Source organism: Cervus elaphus, chromosome 18, assembly GCF_910594005.1.
Source record: "Cervus elaphus chromosome 18, mCerEla1.1, whole genome shotgun sequence".
Classification (NCBI taxonomy): domain Eukaryota; kingdom Metazoa; phylum Chordata; class Mammalia; order Artiodactyla; family Cervidae; genus Cervus; species Cervus elaphus.
The window spans coordinates 79,700,819-79,722,213 of record NC_057832.1 but is presented as its reverse complement, the minus strand read 5'-3'; the positions used below and the strand labels follow the sequence as shown (position 1 = coordinate 79,722,213).

The 21,395-nt window shown below is 37.3% G+C and overlaps 1 protein-coding gene across 14 annotated transcripts in view; it reads right to left on the bottom strand.

Annotated features, from left to right (window-relative positions):
• Positions 1-21,395, bottom strand: part of ADAM22 (ADAM metallopeptidase domain 22) — a 224,978-nt gene that overhangs the window by 7,638 nt on the left and 195,945 nt on the right. For 2 of the 14 annotated variants that reach the window (XM_043872827.1, XM_043872830.1), the window contains 5 exons: positions 13,604-13,704; positions 13,193-13,259; positions 10,864-10,974; positions 8,562-8,648; positions 2,486-2,609 (listed from right to left, as the gene is read on the bottom strand). In XM_043872827.1, the coding sequence (XP_043728762.1) occupies positions 2,486-2,609; positions 8,562-8,648; positions 10,864-10,974; positions 13,193-13,259; positions 13,604-13,704 (490 nt within the window). Of the gene's footprint in view, positions 1-2,485; positions 2,610-8,561; positions 8,649-10,863; positions 10,975-13,188; positions 13,260-13,603; positions 13,705-16,002; positions 16,198-21,395 lie in introns of those variants that run through there. The other 12 variants (XM_043872834.1, XM_043872835.1, XM_043872822.1 and 9 more) reach the window with 11 other exon arrangements.

Genomic DNA, 21,395 nt, shown 5'->3' with positions numbered 1-21,395 from the left:
GCAGCCCTATTCATATCTAATTTCTAAAATGTTCGGTAATTGCCTTAATGGACTGAAAACAAGCTTGGCATGATCAAAGGGAAGTGCCATTCAGTTCACTAGAGAAGGAAGACCAATTTTAAAAAAAGAAAAAAGAAATCAAGCTGATAAAATATGTTTCCAGGCAATATGATCTGGGCATAATTATTATGGACGTGAATAAAGAAAGCTAAGACCAGAGTGATATAGGCTGAATCCAACTTCCATGCAAATTCCATTTTTACAGGAGATCTGGGGCATATCATAGTAGGATACCTAATGGGTTTCTGAGTCGGGGAGGAAGAGAAACAGCTAAGGGGCTAAGTGGGAGTTTCTCTACAGATTTTTTTCATATGTTCTCTTGGCTCTTCATGGAAATATTCTGTTATCTGTTTGAGGTCTGCTTTATATGTCCTTTCCATTAAAAAAAAAAAGACACCAAATCTCCCAACTGTGAGGCTCTCTGCTATGGATGACACCTGTTGATGGAGACAAGTTATAATGAATGGTTAACCAGGAGGTCTGCAGGGCATCTGAGGGAGAGAAGATCTCGATCGATGCCCAGATAATGGTGCAAAGTAGAAAAGAGTTCAGACTTCGGCTTCAGTGAGCCCAGTTTCTTCACAAATGGTTAAAAAGATTAACCATTAAGTTACAGCTCACATAAAGCAGAGAAGAGCAAAGGAAAGACACTGGGGAAACCTGAAGGCCACGATTAATCCAGTGAGGAAAGAGGAGCAAAGAATTGCTAAGCCATCGCTTTTAGGAATGGGCATGACCTTGACTGTATCTGGATGGCTGTAACGAAGTGGTTGCTGACAGGCAGATCTGCTTTTTACATTGTCCACAGCCCACGAAAACATTCCAGAGACAGGAGTTGCCTATACTGTAGGAATCTGCTACATGATCATGTGGCCATTCCACAATGGATGGAACCAAGCAGACCTTTCACACAATGTCCCCAAGGCTACAATCTTCACAGCCACCCCATTCAGCCTAGAGATAAGGCCATGGGCCAGCCATTTCTTGTGAAGGGGGATGTCATTTCCATGGGCTCTCATATGCAAAAACCCACACCCTAGCATGACAACAGGTGAGTGAATGTCCCCAACTAGATAAAAGAAACAACAACGTAGACAGTTTACCACGGAGAAAATGTGGAGTGTTCTACTTCAACAACTCCCTGAGGAGGGAAGGAATAATATCACCTAAGGTTTCATTACCATATATTTATGTCACCAACGACTAGATGCCTACTCACAACTCTTTTTTTTTTTTTTTTAAGGGACAGAAAGCTGAGTGATGAGAATCTGAGATATCTTTTTTCTTTCCATCTTTTACCATTTCCCATCTTAACATATGTAGGTAATTTTTTGTATGGTTAGTAAAACACCACTTATGGTTTTTAAAGTCTTTTTGATTATAGTGATCTAATCACTTAACAAGATATGTTTTCTTACTGATTCTGAGTTGATCAAGTTAAAATTCAAATGATCCATGTTTAACTTGAACCCTATGATTTAAGTTCAGAATCTAAGAGGCTCTGAAATATCTTTCAAAACCAAAAAGCCTAAGAACCTGGGACCCACTAGCAGATAAATCTGTCCAGGCTTTTAAAGCTTCATTTTAATTTTATTTAATCTCAAAATTATTTCTGAGATCAAAGTTACAACATAACTAACCACAACAGAGCCTGCATGTCAATAAAGGTAATTATTCTTTAGTTATTTCTTTCACATTAGTCTCTGAGGGCTTGTCTGCCTCTCTAGACTCAACTATATCTCACATTTTGCACAATGGAAGTGTTCTTGGGAATGTTGTGAGACTAAGAGGACTTGGTGTTTATATGAAACTTCTGGTGAATTATATTTTTATAAAAATAGTAAACTCCAAATATGTTTTTAATTTTTTAAATAAAAGTTTGCTAAATTTCACTATATTCTTTGTTATACTATTAATCTTACAGATTTTCAAGGCTCCTTTCCTTGCATCTAAATTCCACCCCCATTCCCAAGACACTGATCTGATTTCCTGTTATGGGTTCCTAGTCCTTAAATCTTGTTGGGTGTTATTTGCCAGTGAGAAGTCTAAGTAAGCAAACTGTGCATTGAAATAAGGTTGGTTTACTTAATCTCTAGAAATTTCCAGGTATATGAAAAAACTGATAAAACAAAATACAGTCTCTGTTTTATCTATTCCAGAGTGTAATATATTAACTTTGATGAATAACAAAAGACACAAATAAAAAGAAGTGAATGATTCATACATGCCCAATACTTCTAAATTCATCAGTAATGAAACAAATTTGGGCCCAAAAGCCCCAAGAACTATTTTTTCAAACTCAATTTTTTTCATGTTCTTACAAACAGAAAAGCAAAAAATGGCTCTCTCTTTTAAAATATCAACTCACAAATAAATGATAATGACTGAGGGTGTCAATATGTGGATGGCAGAAGCTCTCACATACCCTGGCACTTGGTCGGTTCACTTTCTTGTCCTCATCAGGAAGGGGAGGCATTGGATAAGGGTATTTTCTGCTGGAAGCAATAGACCCAGTTGACGAAGAAGGAGACTTGGCAGGAGATAAAGTCCTGAGACGTTGAGAACACATGAGATACATATTATGTAATTGCCTAAAATCTTTTCAAATTCTGAAAAGTGGGTTCAGAAAGAACCCTCTAATTTCTACTTTCATAGGCACTACTGCAAAGATTTAACTACTGGGATCTACTCTGTCATTCACAACACTGGAATGCTAGCTAGAGTTTATCTTCCTAATTTCACAACTGCAATGGATTATTTAAATGTTCACACACAGAATCATACCTTTCAGCTAGAAAGTCAATAATGAGGGTTTTTTTTTTTTAACAGAATTTTAAAAAGTTAAAATGAAGAAGAGATTAAAAATATTCTAAGAGCTCATAATGGTAAATTAAGTGTACAGCATATTAACAGTCTGTCTTATTTTATGACTTAATGTAAAAAAATTTAGTACAGTAATTCCAATTGTGTTTTTAAGATCTTAAAATATGATGCAATTGATACATTTATTAGTTACTAAGTCACACACCAGTTTATACAAAACTCATGCATTCAGAGGCCCGTGTGTTAGTTGTGACAGAACAAAGGCAAATACGAGGGTTTTAATAACAAATTAGTAAACATGCAAGCAGTAAGGAGTGCAAAGTTCCAGCCAAACAAAGAGTCTGATGAGAACATACAAAAATGGTCTGATTAGTCCCTACAATCATCATAGTTGTATAGGGGAGGATTCTAAGCCATGGACATAGATCTTGATAACTCATGTAGGGTATACTTGTCATGTCGATAAGGTGGCAACACTTTAATGACTGGAATTTTTGAAACACAACAACAAAAACTCTTCTTATTTGGTTAACATGTGTTCTCATCACGGAGATATTCCCCATGAAAAATTTGCATGACCTCTTGGTGTATTATACTGCTCTTGTTTTATTCAGCATGTACAGTGGTAATATCTGTGACTAAGCAAAGCACACTGGAAAAGCCCATATCTGCTATCTTGTCTTTAAAGTGAAAAAAAAAACCCAGCTGAAAATGAAGAACTTACACTGTGTCAACGAAAAATAGGCATGATCATTTAGCCGTAGCTACCCATTTCACGAATGTTACCACTACATATTCATGACTCCTCAATTCCTGGTGCAAGGTGGTAATGGCCCACATCACTGAAGTGGGTACACCTCCGTGCTGGAGCACCTGGGACTCGTTCCAGTGGGTGCATCTCACCTGCTGTGAGTGGCTGATTCAGCCTGTGAGTGTCGGTGGTGGGGTAACCTCGGGTAGAGGGAAATCACCTGACTGTACTGTCGCTGCTGCTGCTAAGTCGCTTCAGTCGTGTCCGACTCTGTGCGACCCCATAGACGGCAGCCCACCAGGCTCCCCCGTCCCTGGGATTCTCCAGGCAAGAACACTGGAGTGGGTTGCCATTTCCTTCTCCAACGCATGAAAGTGAAAAGTGAAAGTGAAGTCGCTCAGTCGTGTCTGACTTAGTGACCCCAGGGACTGTAGCCTACCAGGCTCCTCCATCCATGGGATTTTCCAGGCACAAGTACTGGAGTGGGGTGCCATTGCCTTCTCTGCTTGACTGTACTGCTTGCACCAAATAAAGATATCTTCTCCTCCCTGATTCTAAATTTTCATTCCTATCCACAGATTATTCTTTGCTCTGGTTTTGCTGTAGTTTTCGAGTCAGTTTCTATTTTATGGACACTGAATTCAAGTTAAGGTTTGAAAATAATTTTTCCCACAAATCCTGAGATTTGATTTAATTTTAAGAATCAAGAATGACTCAGTTTACTTTTAATCTGTAATTCCTACTGTTTCCTCTATTTTTGGAAAATGTCCGGGACCAAATGGTCCTTCATGTGAACTGTCAGGATACTGCAACTCTTTGATGTCTCTTGTATTAAAGCCCTCCACTGAAGAGAAGATGGGTGGAACTAAGAATATATAAATACTTCAAATCCTCTAAAGTATTATTAAAGCAATGTACTACTGCATCTTTTTCTAACTCAGAAATTAATATTTGTGGGTTTTTTTTTCAATTTTAGGAAATCATTTCAAATAGGACTGTGATATTTAGGAAACAAATTCAGTATGTTCAAAATGAGCGTATACGTTTGTATTAAATATTTAAATACATCCTTCTAAAATTAGGGATATTAAACTGGGTTCAGATTTTTAGCCTAATCACTACTGATAAGACATCCAAGTTCAGAAAAAAGAGTCAGGGACACAAACAACTAAATCTCGTTTACTTTAGGGGATCATACAAACTCAGTCATCTTTTTAACATGTTGCTGTGTGCATGTGTGTCCATAGCATGGGGTATTGGCTTCTAGCTTCAAAGTCATGCCAGCCATTCACTTGGTCATGGTTCCAAGTGACCAGCTTTGTATACACACAGGGCCATTCCAATGAGGATGCTGGAAGTCCAGCTTCCCCCTCAAATATCTCCCTGGCCAAAGCCAACAATGAGTTAAAAACAAAGAGGTATCCTCCAGAACCTCAAAGAAATTGCACATTTACTACTCCTCTCATTAACACACCAGTTTAACTGACACTTGGACCCTAACAGGCAGAGAAACCAAGCAGCCCAGTTTAGCAGAGGTGAGGGGCTCAGGTCTAGGATCGAGGGGTGCGTGACAGCATCAGGGGACTATCTTGGGGGATGCAGAGCACCAGAGCAGGAGTCAGAATAAGAGCAGAGAACAAGGTAAGGTAGATTAGTTTAGGGAAAATGAAAACAAACTTTACAATTTTCACAAATATCTAAGAAAGATGTTTCTTCAAAACCGCCTCTGGGCACTTTTCTGAACCTGGCTACTTGCCTGGTGGTTCCAATCTGGCTTTCACGGAAAACCAAGCACTGACCCAGCTCATTCACTTTACAAAGTAAACTCCGGACAAATGCTAACCATTATCATTACGGCATTTTTAAAAATCATAATAACCCATAATCATAACAGGTGCCATTAAGAATTACACAGTGAAGGTATGTCCATGTGCAGATGGATTGTGGAGTATTTGGGGGCTACATCAGACCTTCTGGGTTTGCCCTCTGTCCACAGACAAGGCCAATCTTGGTTCACTTCTGTCCCTCAGAACAGGCAAAAACCAGTCACACACACGTGAGACACATGCCCACCTCTTAATTCACTTGGCTGTGTTCATATGCAAATGTTATAGTAGTCTGATGGAAAAGGAACAGATGTCGGAGTCAGAGCCAGGCTTGTAATTTGGGTTCTGACACTTACTAGCTATGTTACCTCGAGTTACTCTTCTGCCTCGATGTTCTCCATACACAGAAAGGAAATAAGAATGCCTACATCTCATGATGTTGCGAGAAATAAAGGAACAATGCAGGCACCCAATACATGACAGTTATTATCACTAGTTTCTCTCCAGAGTTATTACATTTCCACAAGATCATGGAAAAGAACTAACAAACCACGGGTGAAGTGAGTAATCAAGTGAGTAATACACAATACTAGGAAACCTTCCAAGAGCTGGTAAAGCACTGTCACCAGCAGAACTGCTCCCAGGATCTAGCTGTGAAAAGATAATGCGCTCACTGTGACCTCACCTGCTCCTTTGTGATGATCTGAATATATACTGACAACAATTTGAACAAATACTGTCATATAAGAACTGGGTAAGGAAGCCCAAGCAAGGCAGTCTGATCACTCAAAATCTTCCTGCATTGGCTTTGCTCTTTAGAGTGACATAGATACCATTTTTCTTTTTTCAATGCTGGACTGTCTTTTGGACAAGTTTGCTGTAGTCAGAGTCCCCATTGCATTTTGATAAGGATGCCACAAACCCCACACCACATGGGTGATTAATAAAGTGACCTTTGCCCTCATTGGTGGTTTTGGCAGGTAACCCTGAATGACCTGGCGGCAGACGAAGCAGACCTGAGCTTAAGCATAGGGTTGGCAAAGCATAAGCCTTTGGGTCTCCTATGTGAGGCTTGGTGTGGATGGACAGTGGATGAAATTCACTCTGTTGTATTAGTATCACGTGTTCTAAGCCCTGGACCATCTCAATTATTTATCACCTCCACAAAAATTCTGTGTTGACTTTCAGGTCTTACAGGCATAACCCTTATTAACCCCCAAGTGACAGTTAACTTATAACCCTCCACTAAATTTTATCTAGCTTTTAAACACACATATGTATTTAATAAGGAATTCTTCATATGACTATCCACTGTAGGGACCAACGTCTCACCACGAGAGGAGATAAAGGAACCCTCTACCATTGCCCTTGCAGCTTTGCACGTGCAACGGGGGAAGCTGAAGCATTCCCCCATCCAAATTGCATTTATTCATGCAGCTTCTGGGCAGACCTGGGTGCTGATTTTAAGAAATGTGAACTCTGCTCTGGGAGCCACATAAACTACTCAGCTCACCCAGGGGAGGTGAATCAACTCTTCCGGAGTACCATTTCACAAATCACTGTTACAAAAATGCTAAGTCCATTTAGGTAATGTAAGCCCTACCCCATATGGGACCAAAGTCACTGTGTTACTGTGTTTTGGTTCCATGGCTAATACAAATTATAATCTGCCCACAAGCCTGAGGAAAATAGAAAGGAGAAATAGGACCGCAGGTGAGCCAAGATTCCAAATAACATTCAAAAGCATCTTACCTGTCTTCCTGACGCTGGCCATCTGGGGAGCTACAGGTGAGGTGGGATGTTTGAATGTGAGTGTATGTGTATGAAGTTCAGTGCAAAAGTGGTAGTAGCAGAGGGGCAGGGAAGAAGGGGGAAGATGGGGTATAAAAGCAGGAGATATTTTTGTGAGCAAGCAGGGTTATGCTTTCCTTGAGTTATATGCAAATGTATGGATCAAATTAAAATGCAGGTTGGTCTAATCATTTTCTCAAACTATACGTGTCTAAACTAAATGGTACACTGGAAGAGAAAGTCCACCTTTTATGGGTGCTGAGAGTTGAAAACACACATATTTTGATATCTGATCAATGCTGACCCAAGTCACGGCAATAAGGAATCTGAAAGCTAACTGCTGAAGTTATGCTCTGAAGAGATAGTAATTGAGTCTATATTGCTTCTCTACATTAGTTGTCCACCAAGTTGTCAGATTTAAAGCATATGTTTACATCCAGGAAATCAGTTTGATATTGTAAAGAGAAAAAATGCCATTAGGAGCTCTTGGAAATTCTCGCTGACCTCTAACGTTAACTGAGCTGCAGTGAATTGAGTAAATTTGCTAGTTTCCAATATAAAGGAATACTCTGTCTGCTTTTCTGTGAATCAAGATCGTGTTTCTGACCTTTTTCCTGGTTCTACCTGAAGGGTTAGACAACAATATTCTTACTGGAATAAAAATTTCCTTAGAGGCTTTTTTTGAGAATCTTTAAAACCCTTCTCAGCACAGCTCTTCTCTAGTAGCAAATGGCTGTACTGAACAAACAAAGCCTCATCTCATTCCATACTCTCTCTTGTGGTCAACAGTATCTCGACAATTTTCAAGTTCCATCAAATAATTGTTTTTACTGAAAGTAAAATTCCACTACATTTCATTTCATTACTTTTCATGTTTTTCCTTGAGTTTTTGTATGTACTATGCACTCTTAAGGCAGTTAAGTAGGAAAAATGCATTGTGAAACTGCTAGGTTCTAGAAATTAAATTGTTCAGGTTAATAGTGCTTCTTTATTAGTGGAAAGTATGCTTCATGCCCATAGAACACTACATAGCATAACATGAAGAGAAAGCTACTAAAAAGCTCAAGATGGTGATAGGGACATGCACTAAATGGCAACCCTTTCAAATATGTTCATTTGAAACATTCAGAAAAAGAACTAGACTTGCTCATGAAGCCAAAAACAGAGGTCAAAAGGCAGCAAATAAACAAGAACCTTTTCCACCTATGGGAACTTGTATTGGGAGATACAAGATAGAAAACCAGTCACACAACAGTATTTGTATGTGCTGGGAGAGTTTGAAAAGGATATAAAATTAATTTATAAAATACCTAAAGTATGGTCCTTCAGTGTTTTTATTCACATCTTCTACCCACTTAGCTACATTATAGTCTCTTTTGAACCATGGGTTTAAATACCTGCAGAAAGCAATGGAAGGAACAAAGAAAGCAGAACAAGATAGAAAATCTGAAAATACACAGCACAAGCTTAGCAAGGATGTTCTTCACCCTCTAAATGCAAGTGACTATGGCAAATAAACCAGGATGGATGCTGGGTGATTATGAGGCAGTCTGTACAACACCATGACAATTAACTCGGCTACAAGAAGGCTCAAGGCATTCTAGCATATATTCAACCTTTCAGGGAAAGCCTTTCCAGTGGTTTCCCAAAGTGAATCAGAAACTCTCTTTCAGAGTAATGTCAGCAGCCCCCTTCACCCACCTCCAAAGGCTTTTTCCAGGCCACCACTCATTTTTCTCCTTGGCTTTCAAATGATAACGGGCCTTTTTGAAAATATTCAGATGGCTGCAATTCCAACCTGGTGTTTCAGAATATAACATCCCAAGAAGAATTAAAAGAAGCCAAGCTCTCTTTCCCGTATGAAAGGAAAGATTTTACATGGCTTCTGTCTCATTCCTGAGAGCAGATCTCAAGCTGGAGTTTAGGAGAAAGGTGATCCAGCTGGCTCTATAATGAGCAGAAAGGGTCCCACTCTTCTGATCCTGGAGCCCCAGCACACAGTATGGTCCCAGTAGGCCTCCATGATCTTGAGCTGGGTTTGGCAACTTAGGTGCAGCTACCATTCCATCCTTCCTCCCCTCTGTGCACTTCATATTCACGTTTCCAGTAGGAAATGTCTCAGAAGTCGCCTCCTGAGTAACTGATCACTGGGTGAGTGACTGCCAGAGGATAATAATGACCTTAGCTAACATTTTCCTGGTGGATCTGACAAAGTCTCCATCAGAATATTGCACAAAGGAAGATGTTAAAGGCAGTAAAATTATGAGTACAAGAGTTTTTATATTTTTTTCCAGAGTTTCTTTTGATTTTTACCCTGGGAGCCAAGCAAAGACACATCCTCTTAGAATATGCCCTTGTCAAATACATAAAGATGCAACAAATTAAGCCACAGAAGAATTTGGAAATTTTACACTGAGATGTCTCATTTAAAAGGTAACTTCCAGAGATACCATAGACAATGAAGATTTAAACTCAGTAAAATGTTTAAAGTTATTTCAAAACAAACCAGGAGAAATTATAAAATATACTGCTTTTTTTGTGGTTAAAGTTTGCTTCTTGCCTCCGTATTCAGTTTTTTTTTTTTGTAGATACATTTAAATCAAGATACATTTCCACAGTTATATAAACAATATTAGATTATATTTCCATAGTGCTTTCCCTCAAGTTTCCCTTTCCTTTTTAGTTATAACCAATGTACACTACAAAATAACATCACCAGTTCCCTCCTAAGGGAAGGGTTTGCTTGCTTTTCATGCTCACAAGACCATTTTTGCTAAGATAGTGTCCGACTTGGGCACAACTCACACTTCTTTTTGCCTTTAGCCACAATCATTGCCAACTTGTGCTTTTGACAGAGATAGCCAATTAAAACTTGCATAAAGATTTCCACTAAGACTCTGAACAAAAAGAAAAAAGTCAAAAAGCAAGTGCAGCCACACATAAAGGCTAGTGAATGCTCTGGCCTGGGGAAAACTATAGAAAAAGCCCATGCAGCTGTTACCAGGTGAAACATAGCCGCACAGCAAACTGTCACCCACAGGCAGCCGGCCACTTCCAGGAGGAGACATGTGTTCCCTTCACTGTCAATCTTAGAAGCTCCAAGGAGCAGCCGAGGCTGTCCCAGGAAACCTACAGCCATGTGGCCTGACTTGCACAGAGGCAGGCCTTTCTCTCCGTGTCAGGGAGCATCTCAGAAAGCTGTGATCACTTCACGCTAGGTCACTGAAGAGAGCTCTCAATCGAGGTTCCCTCTGGGGATGTGCCTGTGAAACTGTCTTCACAGTGGGCCTCCTAATAATCTCTAGGTCGTGCTGGCTAGAGTGATGAGATTTCATCAAATTGCGATGCATCTGCCTACGTGGCTTGACTTGGCTTGTAGCGCAACATGCAAAAAAAAAAAAAAAAAATAGCGTTCAACAGGATAGGAGAGCCCTTTGTGTTCTCCAGAATGGAAAGGCAGAGGAAAATTAGCCGGTGCTGGCTGGACCAGGAGCACCTCCGAGCAGACGTTGGGGGTCAGTCAGAGATCAAGTGACTCTGCTCTCAGCCAAGGAAGGGACTTGGAGGGAGATTAAGTGGCAGCCCAGAATAAAGGGGCAGGTGGAGACTGACCTGTGATCCAGACTCCCTGTCTGGGGGCTGTCAGAGCCCCCTGAGCTTATGCCTTGGGATGGGACTGTCTGGGCGAGGGAGTGCCCAGGCTCAGGTGCTTGGGGCTCCCTCCTGTAAAAACACAATATATAATACAAAGTCTAAGCCAAAAACCTTTTGTTTTTACATCATGTACAACAGTGAGGAAGATGCAAAAGCTTTGAGTGGAAAAACAATACAATAAACAAGGACGTTTTATAGCATAGTATGCATTTGTGGTGCACGGTTTCTTTAACGAACTCATGTTTCATCATCCTTTGGGATGATCAAATACTAAAGGGAATGTTGAAATACTGGACCTGATAGTAACTCTTAACCTAAAAAATAATTTTAAAGATATGTTTGTCTGTGGTCATACTGCTCCTCTTATAAGTCACACAAATGATATTGTTATATCAGATACAATTGCAATTATTTAATAAACATGGGGAGTATTTAAAAAAATACTGTTGACATAATTCCTGATATGTTATGTGTTAAGATTTATTTTAGGGAAAATAAAACAAAACATAGTGTCTGGACAATAAGGTATATGAGAATGTGAGAAGTGGTCAGCTTCACAAACTTGGTTCCATTTAGCTTATATGGGTCATGTAACCAAATCTGAAAGTCTGAAAAATCTGAGAGCATCCTTAATACTTCTTCTTCATAATGATGACTCCATTATGATGACTTATTAAATGTAATAATTATCTCAAAGGCAAGATTTCTCAAGGGCTGTCTACAGTATCATATTTGTTGCATGATACATAATTTTTAAAAAATAAGTGATTTGCTAGAAAATGTCACTAAACACCAAGTATTCCTTGGGTCCTAAACTCATAGCTTTAATACAATATTGGATATTTGGTGGTTGTTCACTTAGGAGTTTTCAAAGCCTTGTTACAGGAAATACTGTTAAAGCACTACACAGCTACACAAGTTCTGAAGAACATTCAGCAGTTTTACCTGTACTCTTGTGAGCAACTGAGATAAGCTAAGAAGCTCTTACCAGGTGACCTCATGCAAAACAAATCAAACATTCCAAGAGTTTATCCATGATGAGCCCTAGAGCATCCAAGCGCTTTGGGAATGTATAAGATAAACTCTAACAGATTAGTTATTTGTGATGGAGTTCTATGATGCCATTCTGGACCATGCAATGGTATCACTGGAACCTATTTATTGCTGCTAAGGTAACATATCCTCTAGTAAACTGACAAGCCACTTACAAGACAATACCATCAGCAGGAAGCTCCAAATTTCAGGGCAATGTTATTGTCCTGGACTGAAAAAGGTAGGGTATATGATGGAAAAGCTAACATGAGTTTCTGACAAGCAGTGAACAAATATCTGCTATTCAGATTTTTAAAGTATTAAGGCATGAAGAAGCAATAGAGATCCAGGGAATAATCACTAGCACTGCAGTGAGAAGTAAGTAAAAAAAACCAAAAAACAAAAAAAATTAGGTAGGTCCAAAAAGTATGGTTAATTAAAATCAGGTGGCAAGGTCCAGAAGAAAACTAAGGATGTGTTTTATTCCATGATGGGAGATAACGGTTTTAAGAAGCTTGGTTTTGCTTGATTTTTCTCAAGTGGAGAGAGAAATTTTAAAAGTGTATGGTGTTTGCCTCATTATAAATGACTTTAAATGTAACTGCTAACCCCATCCGACTTAAAAAAAAAAATGTGGCTATCATTTAAAATACAGAGTGCTGCATTCAGTGACAATGATTCCGTTAAAGAGCAAGTTTAGGGAAATACCCTTTTAATTGTCCTCAGAAGGAAAATTTAAAAGGGACCCATATTCCAGTAGTCTGAGAGAATGCTTAGATGGCCATGAAGCCCTGGGAGTGGTGGTTTCACACTGCGAGCAATTCCCATGCTCTAGTACGGTGGAAACGTCCCCCTGCTTCTAGGCTGTGTGAATATTGGGGAGAGGAAAGGTGACCCCTCTGAAATGGCTGGACCCCGGGTGATGAGAAGAAAGGAATGTTATCAAAATTCCCTTCAAACGGAACCAAAACACCACAATGGCAGGTTACTGGAGGACAAGGCCTGCAGCGAGGGTGCGACCCCCCACTACCAGGGGGCATTGGTTTGGGCACAGTTGCGGAGATGCCTATGTAAAAGAGAAAAGCCATGGTTAATTTTAAAACAGCAAAATAAACAAATAAATAAAAGGATTAAAAAGACAAAACCAAGACCCAGAGGCATGGTTTACAGTTCTTTGATGATCAGGTTAATCAACATTTCACACTAATTGCACAAGACCTTGCAGGGTCTTTTTCCATTAGAGGTTCAGACTTACTCAGTTGAATTAGATCGAGGTCTAAATCTTTTGCCTCTGATTTTCTTTCTGTTGCCTCCCAGGTTACCTGAAAAAGATGGTTTATGGCTAGATTTGAATATAAAAAAACAATTGTTGTGTGTTTAAGTACACTGTATTTCAAGTGAATGCAATTCACAACAGCACCAGCCCAGAACATAGGACTTCAGAGCACTGTGCAGCCTTCTCATGTACCCAGCGCACGGGTGCTACCAAATCCTGTCATTTCCCAGCCAGAAAAAAAGAACTGGATTCTCTCATAAGAAATGTCCTCCTCTCTGTTGGGAGAAGAGGTGAAGAACTAGTGAAAAAGAACAAGTCTTTACAACCAGGCACCACACAATACAGAATTGAGGTTATTTGGACAGATGGGTTCAGAATGCTGCCCTATACCTTGCCAAGAGTTACTCCGAGGTCGTCCATTTTCACAGATGTCTGAAATATGTTTTGTGTCTGGAATCCTTTCACTCCAAGAATGAGAAAGTCCATTTGACCTGAAATTGAAAATGTGTATATACTGTTCAAAAATATAATCAAATGAATGTGTTGAAATCAGTAAGCAACAATTCTAAGCATTACTGAGGACTAAAATAAATCAAGAAAGAAAAAATCTGAAATGAAAGAATGAAGAAAACATGGAAGTCTTCATGAAGAAGGCAGAATTACACAACATTCAATTTAAGAAAAGTCAAATACAATGGAACCCCATTACAAGAGTTTGTAATTGAAAAGTATCAGGATACAGTGCAAGCCAATTACATTCCCAAGAACCACATAGAGCAAATACACTACATATTTCAGTTACATAATCCATGCAGCAAGAGTTATAATGGGGTCCCACCATAGATGTTTCTTAATTGTAAAGCAATGGCTTCCATTCAAGTATTATGAGAACATGGACTTCCAAGAGATTTCAATAAGAATTGCTCAGTTGAACCTGGTTAACCTTTATCAAAGATTAATCTTTACCCAAACCTAATATTTAGGTTTTCTTAAACAATAAAATTATTTTCTGAAAATTGGCATTTTTCTCCACTAATATGCACCCCCTCCCAAATATGGTACTGTTGGTTAACTGTCCAATCACTGAATTGAGTCAGAGGTTTATCATGGAGTTTTCTCTCACAAAGTCCATGTACCATTAAGCCCTTCTGCTCTTTGTGTCCTGCCATCTTTAAATGAACTGTCTACAAGAAGCAAAATTTACACACCTACCTTGAACCACATAAGAAAAGCATTTTGACAAACTGCATATACTTAGGAGGAATCACATAATTTGGTACAATATTTAACTGTTTAAAAGTCAAAACCCATTGAGATTTTGCTAAAATCTGGTAATGATTCAAATCAATATTTTAAGCTCTTCTTGAAGTACTTTAGAAAATAGTGCTGTAATTTAAATCTTTCCCATATATCATTCCAGTTAACTGCTAAAAACATCTATTTTAAAAGGAACCTTCTACTAATGAATGAAAATAAATGGAACTCAGCATAATTATTATGTAATTCCCTAGATTTTTCACCATCATTTGCTAAGTATAGAGTGACTCCTATTTTGTACAAAAGAACAATAGAAATTCTCCTGGAATTTATTGATTTCTACACTTATTTACCATGTGATTTGATTTAAAATTGAATATTTGATCAAGAAAATATATACTATGAGGATTTTAAGAAAAGATAATTCTCTTAGCTAAAAAGTACCCAATGAATTAAATAAAATGCTTGAACATCCTTCTATAGAATTGTACTCCTTATGTAAAGACTAATAATTTAACTTTAGATTTAAGCAATATTATTTGAGTAAAAACAATCCTTTACGCTGAGGACAGTTCCACAGAGTTCCCAAATCTCACTAATTCCTTCCATTTTTTTCTATTTTTCCTGATGATTATAAAGAGTGAGATCCACTGCAGAATTTTTGCAGATTACTTTATTTAGAACTCCAGAAGAGATCATGTTTCTTCTCAATAAACTAGCAATTTCCTTTTCAGTCTATAAAGGAACTACTGTGCCCAAAGTATACATTACAGCCCTACCAACAATTTTAAAGAAACTTTTCCAGAGGAATATTTAAGTTTTTTTTCAATGTGAATGAAGGTCTCATTTCCTAAAACATTCTATTTATTTCTCTGTCAGCTTATTTTATTAAGCATTTATAAAGCATGCAGAATTTTAAATGGTCTTATATACCTTAAGACCACAGAGCAAGAATACAGTCTTCAAGTTTAAGACATATAAATAATATATTAACCCCATCTGGACTGCTATAAAACTCAAATATTAAAAATGCTTAAATTAATTTGGCAACCAGCTCTAAATTATAAAGTCTAGAATTAATCATTCCAGGAATGAAAGGCAAAATCATAATATTCAAATATACGATTCACAGAGAAGCAATCGTTTTTTCACAGCAAGCTTAGCTTTGATAAATTTAAACTTAAAAAAATTCAATGCAGCATTTATATTATCAGTTTATTTTAACAACTGCTTTTACTGAAGCATGACAGTAACCTTTTTCTTTGACTACCAAACATGACATAAAGCTCACCATTTAAAATACAATAAAATACGATGTGTAGTTTCTGAGGCAGTAGAAGAGCAAGATTGGAAAACCCTGGAGTTTCTATATAGACTTAGGGTTGTTATTTGCTTAGTTTTCTTTTGTTTGGTTTTCTGGCCTGATTTGTTAAACCACTGGTTCTGAGCATATGGCATTTTGAAGTAGAGTAATCAAAGAACAAAGGATACTATTTTTTAACATTCAAGAAAGAAGGAAGAAGTAATCAAACCTGCTGCAAAATAATGAAATGTTCTGACTAATGGAATAATGTGTGATGGAACAGGTAGAAATCTGAAAATGCGACAGAAAAGCAGACCTCTTCTTAGAACTAGATGCTGAGTTTGTGCTGACTCCAGGAGGAATGTCGCTATAAAAAGAGTCGCCATCTCCAGGCTTTTTTACATAATCTCCCTGGGGTAACTGTCTAAGGCATAATAAACATTTCAGAGTCAGAAAACAAGACACACACATGAACACAGACATATACAAATATTATTTTAGGAAAAAAGAGGTAGGGATAATGATCTACATGAATCAAATCTATAACAACATGTAAGATTATTAATAAATGTGACAAGTTAAAAGTCATTCTAATTGTAGAGGTCGGAAATGCAATCACTGAAGTCTTTACAATCTGGATGAGTATACCCTTGCTTCATGGGAAAAATATGAAAAGATGAGGTTTTTCACTGTAACTTCATTACACTTAGAGATGTTAATTGCCATTTTGTCTTTAAAAACAAACAAACAAAAAAAAAAACCTGGTGCTGAAGGAGACATATCAAGACAGACAGTCCTTGCCCAGATAAGGTATCCTTTTTCTCACTGTAGTGTGTAAACTATTTGTAATTTCTAAATACTATAAATGTAATCTTGATTTGGCCTTAAAGGAACTGATTGATTTCTAAACTGTTCTATAATTTAATCCAAATAAATTATTTGAATTCTCTATTCAATCTGGGGCCTCACTATTCATTTAGCAGAAATATAAAGAAATCAAAAGAGATTCAAATGTCAATCAAAAATGTAATTCTATAACTGCACACTAGAATATGTAAAGAAAGATAATTTAACAAGAGGAAGAAAGAGTTGAAAAATAATGGAATTCTTGTTGATACTACAGAAAGATAATTATAGGTGGCTGGTGAATGACCTCAATTCTTTATCTCCAACAAGGGAAAAGCTACATAGTCTGCACTATTACCGACTTCATTCGCTCTGATTTTGAATTAACTGAGACTGGAACATATTTTTATTACTTCTGCTAAGGGAACAGGGTAGAAAACTTTAGATAGGACTGCCTTGTCAATGCTCCTACTTTGGTAGTTAATCTGATCTTTTGCCAGTGCATGACCCCCAGACAGGCATGGCTAATAAAATTTTACAACTGACATAAAGCACCTGTATTACCTTGTGTGATCTACCTCTCCCTTTAAGGAAATCAAATTTCTCATTAGATTTGTATGTAGGATTAATATAATTCTTTGATACATATTCTTTCAAAATATTTGTGACTTCAGATCATAAATGAAATCTTTTTTTTTCTCCCAGGATATTATGAAACATTAATTTATAGAAAAGACATGTAATTCCCATATTTATACTGTTAATAATACAAATGATATATCTGTTTATGGAAGAGATCTTTAACTCTCTGGAATAATATTTTCTGTCTTGCCTCCTATCAGTAAAATGCTCTATCAATTTTTTGAAAAATAAAATCAAAGTTTTGTAAGTTGCCTCAGGTAGGATAATTGCCTTTTGTATCATACCAATACTTATAAAAGAATGCCAAAGAACATCCCATTAATGTTACATTTCCAATGATAATCTTTGTGGTTAACAAGTCATTTTTATCACTATTACCTTTAATGATAATTTTTATATGCTGATGAGATGTGCCTCACTAAATTCAAATTTATATGCTGTGCTTACTTGCTCTGTCGTGTCTGACTCTTTGCAACCCCATGGATTGTATCCTGCCAGGCTCCTCTGTCCATGGGGATTCTCCAGGCAAGAATACTAGAGTGGGTTGCCACGCCCTCCTCCAGGGGATTTTCCCAACCCAGGGATCAAACCCAGATCTGCACTGCTGGTGGATTCTTTACCGACTGAGCCACCAGGGAAGCCCAACAATACTGTAGTGGGTAGCCTATCCCTTCTCCAGGGGATCTTCCCGACCCAGAATTCAAACCACGGTCTTCTGCATTGCAAGTGGATTCTTTACCAGCTGAGCTACCAGGGAAGCCCATAAATTCAAATCAAATAAATACAAGTTGTGACTTTACTTGACTTTGCACCCAAATTACTCTTTCTTTACATGGTTCTGGCATTCAGGCATTTACCAAAGGTTCACTTATCTGAGACTGCAGGCTTAAATGGAGTGCTTCTCACAATGGATGGGGCTCAATGATTTTGCCTGTTTATTTAAGCATGGTTTACAAATCCTTCAATGTAATTTCTCTGCAGTCTTTTACTTTTCATCTTTTACACTGCACACAAACACCCCAAATGTTACACATGCCATAAACTATGGGCTTCAGTCAAAGGGTTGAAAGGAAAATTTAAGTGCAGTGAACTTTAAGGGGCATGGCTTTGCTTTTATTATCCCAGGCAAACTAGACTCATCTCTATCTCTACCATGAAGTCTTCGAAATAAAGAAATTACACTGCATTCTTCTTAAAATTCCACAAAGAATGCATGTAACTCCTTCACACAGTAAATGCATAAAAATGTTAATAATAACAGATGATAAACTTTGTTAAAGATCTTTTAATACTATTTAACAGCCTTCACTGTCCAGAAATTTATTCTTTTCTCAATATCCAATTATATCTTATTACAAACCTATTTCTTCCTGATTAACCTTTAGTGAAGATAGAGAATATCAGGCCCCTATGATCAATAAAATACTACCTCATCATTTGTTATAAAAGACTATAAATGACCAAGTAAATTATAGCTTTAAATGTGTTAAAATTGAATTTATTTTTCTAGTCTTTATGCTTTTCTTCCTAAATTTTACTAGTTTCATAGAATTTTGGAATTAGGTGGCCTGATCAGTACTAAGTTTTATAATGGAAAAATTACCTCAAATTTCCCACATCACAAGCAAATATTTTAGACATGTGAATGAATTTTTCTATAAATAATAACCAAAAGAAAATAAAAATTATTTAGCTAAATTATTTTCCCTCAGAAAGGATTCCTGTTGTAAGAGAAGTCTGATCTTTCCTTAAAGGGTCTGCTGAACCATAATATTTAACTTAATAATCCTTACACATACTCAAAATGAGATCATAATGAAAAAAATTAAGTCTTAACCTTAACACTGAAGGAGGCACTTTTCCAAAGCTTTGTTGGTGTCTGGGCTGTCTGCTATTGGAATTGTCACATTGCTGTCTGAAGAAATGTTGTGTACTGTGTACTAAATCAAATTGACAGATGCATGAATATCACTATAATAATATTAAAAAAACTAAAAACCTAAGAGAGTCTTGGGGGAAAAAAGGAGGGAGGTTTACAAGCAGAAAATAAAGTGGCTAAAACAGGTAAGAGAGAGAAAAGAAATGGGGAAGGGGATTTCTGCTTAAGGTATGGATCAGGAAGATATGAACTAATTATTTATTCTGATTCATATTATGTGTGTTCAACAATGTATGTTCACTTCAGACAAAAGAATATTGCACCTGAATAAGGATGCTTTATAAATCCAAGTTTAATGAACTGAATTAACTTGAATTAAATCCAAGTTTAATTGCACCTAAATAAGGATGCTTTATAAATCCAAGTTTATCCTATTGCTATTTGCAAAACTGCCTGAAAACTAAAATTCAAACTTCTAATTTTTATTGCAAAGTATATAGCTGCTAACTCCTAAAGCAATTATGCTAAAATAAAATTATGCTAGAAACAATAGCATCAACTGAAAAATAGATGGAGGCCTTCCTTCCTGGAGATTTTAAAGAAAATAATCAATAGTCATCCTTCTAACTAGATGATATCTAAGAATTCTCCTTGGCTCCTCAGTCCCATGGCTCTACCCTTCACAAGATGACACTGGCAGATTTTTATTTATTTATTTATTTATTTATTTTTGCCATATTCATGGCATTTGGAATCCTAGTTCCCCAGCCAGGGATCTAGCCTCACCCCCTGCACTGGACCACCAGGGAAGTCGCCAACTCTGGCAGATCTAAAGTGATATAATTCATGTACGAAGTTCTGTCTCCCAGAATGGGGCTTCTATCTTTTATTAGGCAGTTTATAAACAAAAAGAAAAAGAAAAAAAGGGCTTGCTTCTAATCTTTTGGCCAGACATGAAATTAAACCTATCACACATTCCTTCAATATAAAGAAAACCTGGGGGACACATTCTCTGGTGGGAAAATTTACCAGGTTATCAGGTTTCTTCACAGAATTACTCGCCTGACATTTCCAGTTATTAGTAAGTTATGCTGAGTTTGGCATTTCTGAGCCATTGTATCATTAATTAAAGAATCTCATAACTGGCTACATACTTAACATGTATTTAGTGTCAAAGCAAAGCTGTATGTTCACCAGTGCTTTCACACCAGGAATGTGTGGGCCTCACTCATGTCAGGAATGCTGCCTTTCTCTTTAAGGACAACCATACCTACCTATCTCTTTCATCTGAGGATTAGAGAAACACAAAGTCTTCAGAGACCACATATTAATAACTTTCCTTACTAGAATGCTTCATAGATTACAAAGAACTTCATCTGCATTTGGAATTGGGTAAAGTTCAAGTGATTTCCCAAGACCACATACTAGCAGGTAGATTTCTGATTCATTCTAGATTGATCCTTCCACCATGGAACCTCAGAGCAAAACTTAATTTAAAAGCAACTCAAATTTTTTATTTCTATTCCCTGGCATCCTTTGGAATTGGGCACATCTTTATTGGAATATCTTCAGATATTTTCACAAGATTGTAAATTTCCTAATGTAGGCTTTGGCCCATTGGTCTTATCACCTTCTCTATAACCATTAAGATACATTCTAATAAAAAGACAGTCCTTCAGAAGATATTTATATACTCACAACTTCCTAATCTAAAGTTCATTCCTTGCAGCTTCTCCATTTTAACAATTATTATATAACTATATATAATACCTGGAAAATCCCATGGACAGAGGAGCCTGGTAGGCTACAGTCCATGGGGTTGCAAAGAGTCAGACAAGACTGAGTGACTTCACTTTCACTTTCACTTTTCATATAACGCTAAGATTCATTGGCTACAGACAATCATAAGAGCAAAATAAATAAAATTTGTGCTGAAATATATAAAAAAAATAGTACCTGCTGAAAAGTGACAACTCTCAAAATATGAACTAGACTTCAAAGAGTGTCCAGATTGATGAAATGGTGACTCAGTATTCATCATATACTGATAATACTCCCAGGAGTACCAGGAGGCATGAAATTACATCAGGCACAAAAAAGAGATTTCTAACAAAAATTTTCTTAACTGTACCTATGCATATATTGAGTTAGAATAAGAAACTGGTGCTCAAGTTTACATATTTACCTTTTTTTTTTTGTAATGTAGGCAATTCCTTTATTCTGGAAAATAACCTCTGGTGAGAACACATCTTAGA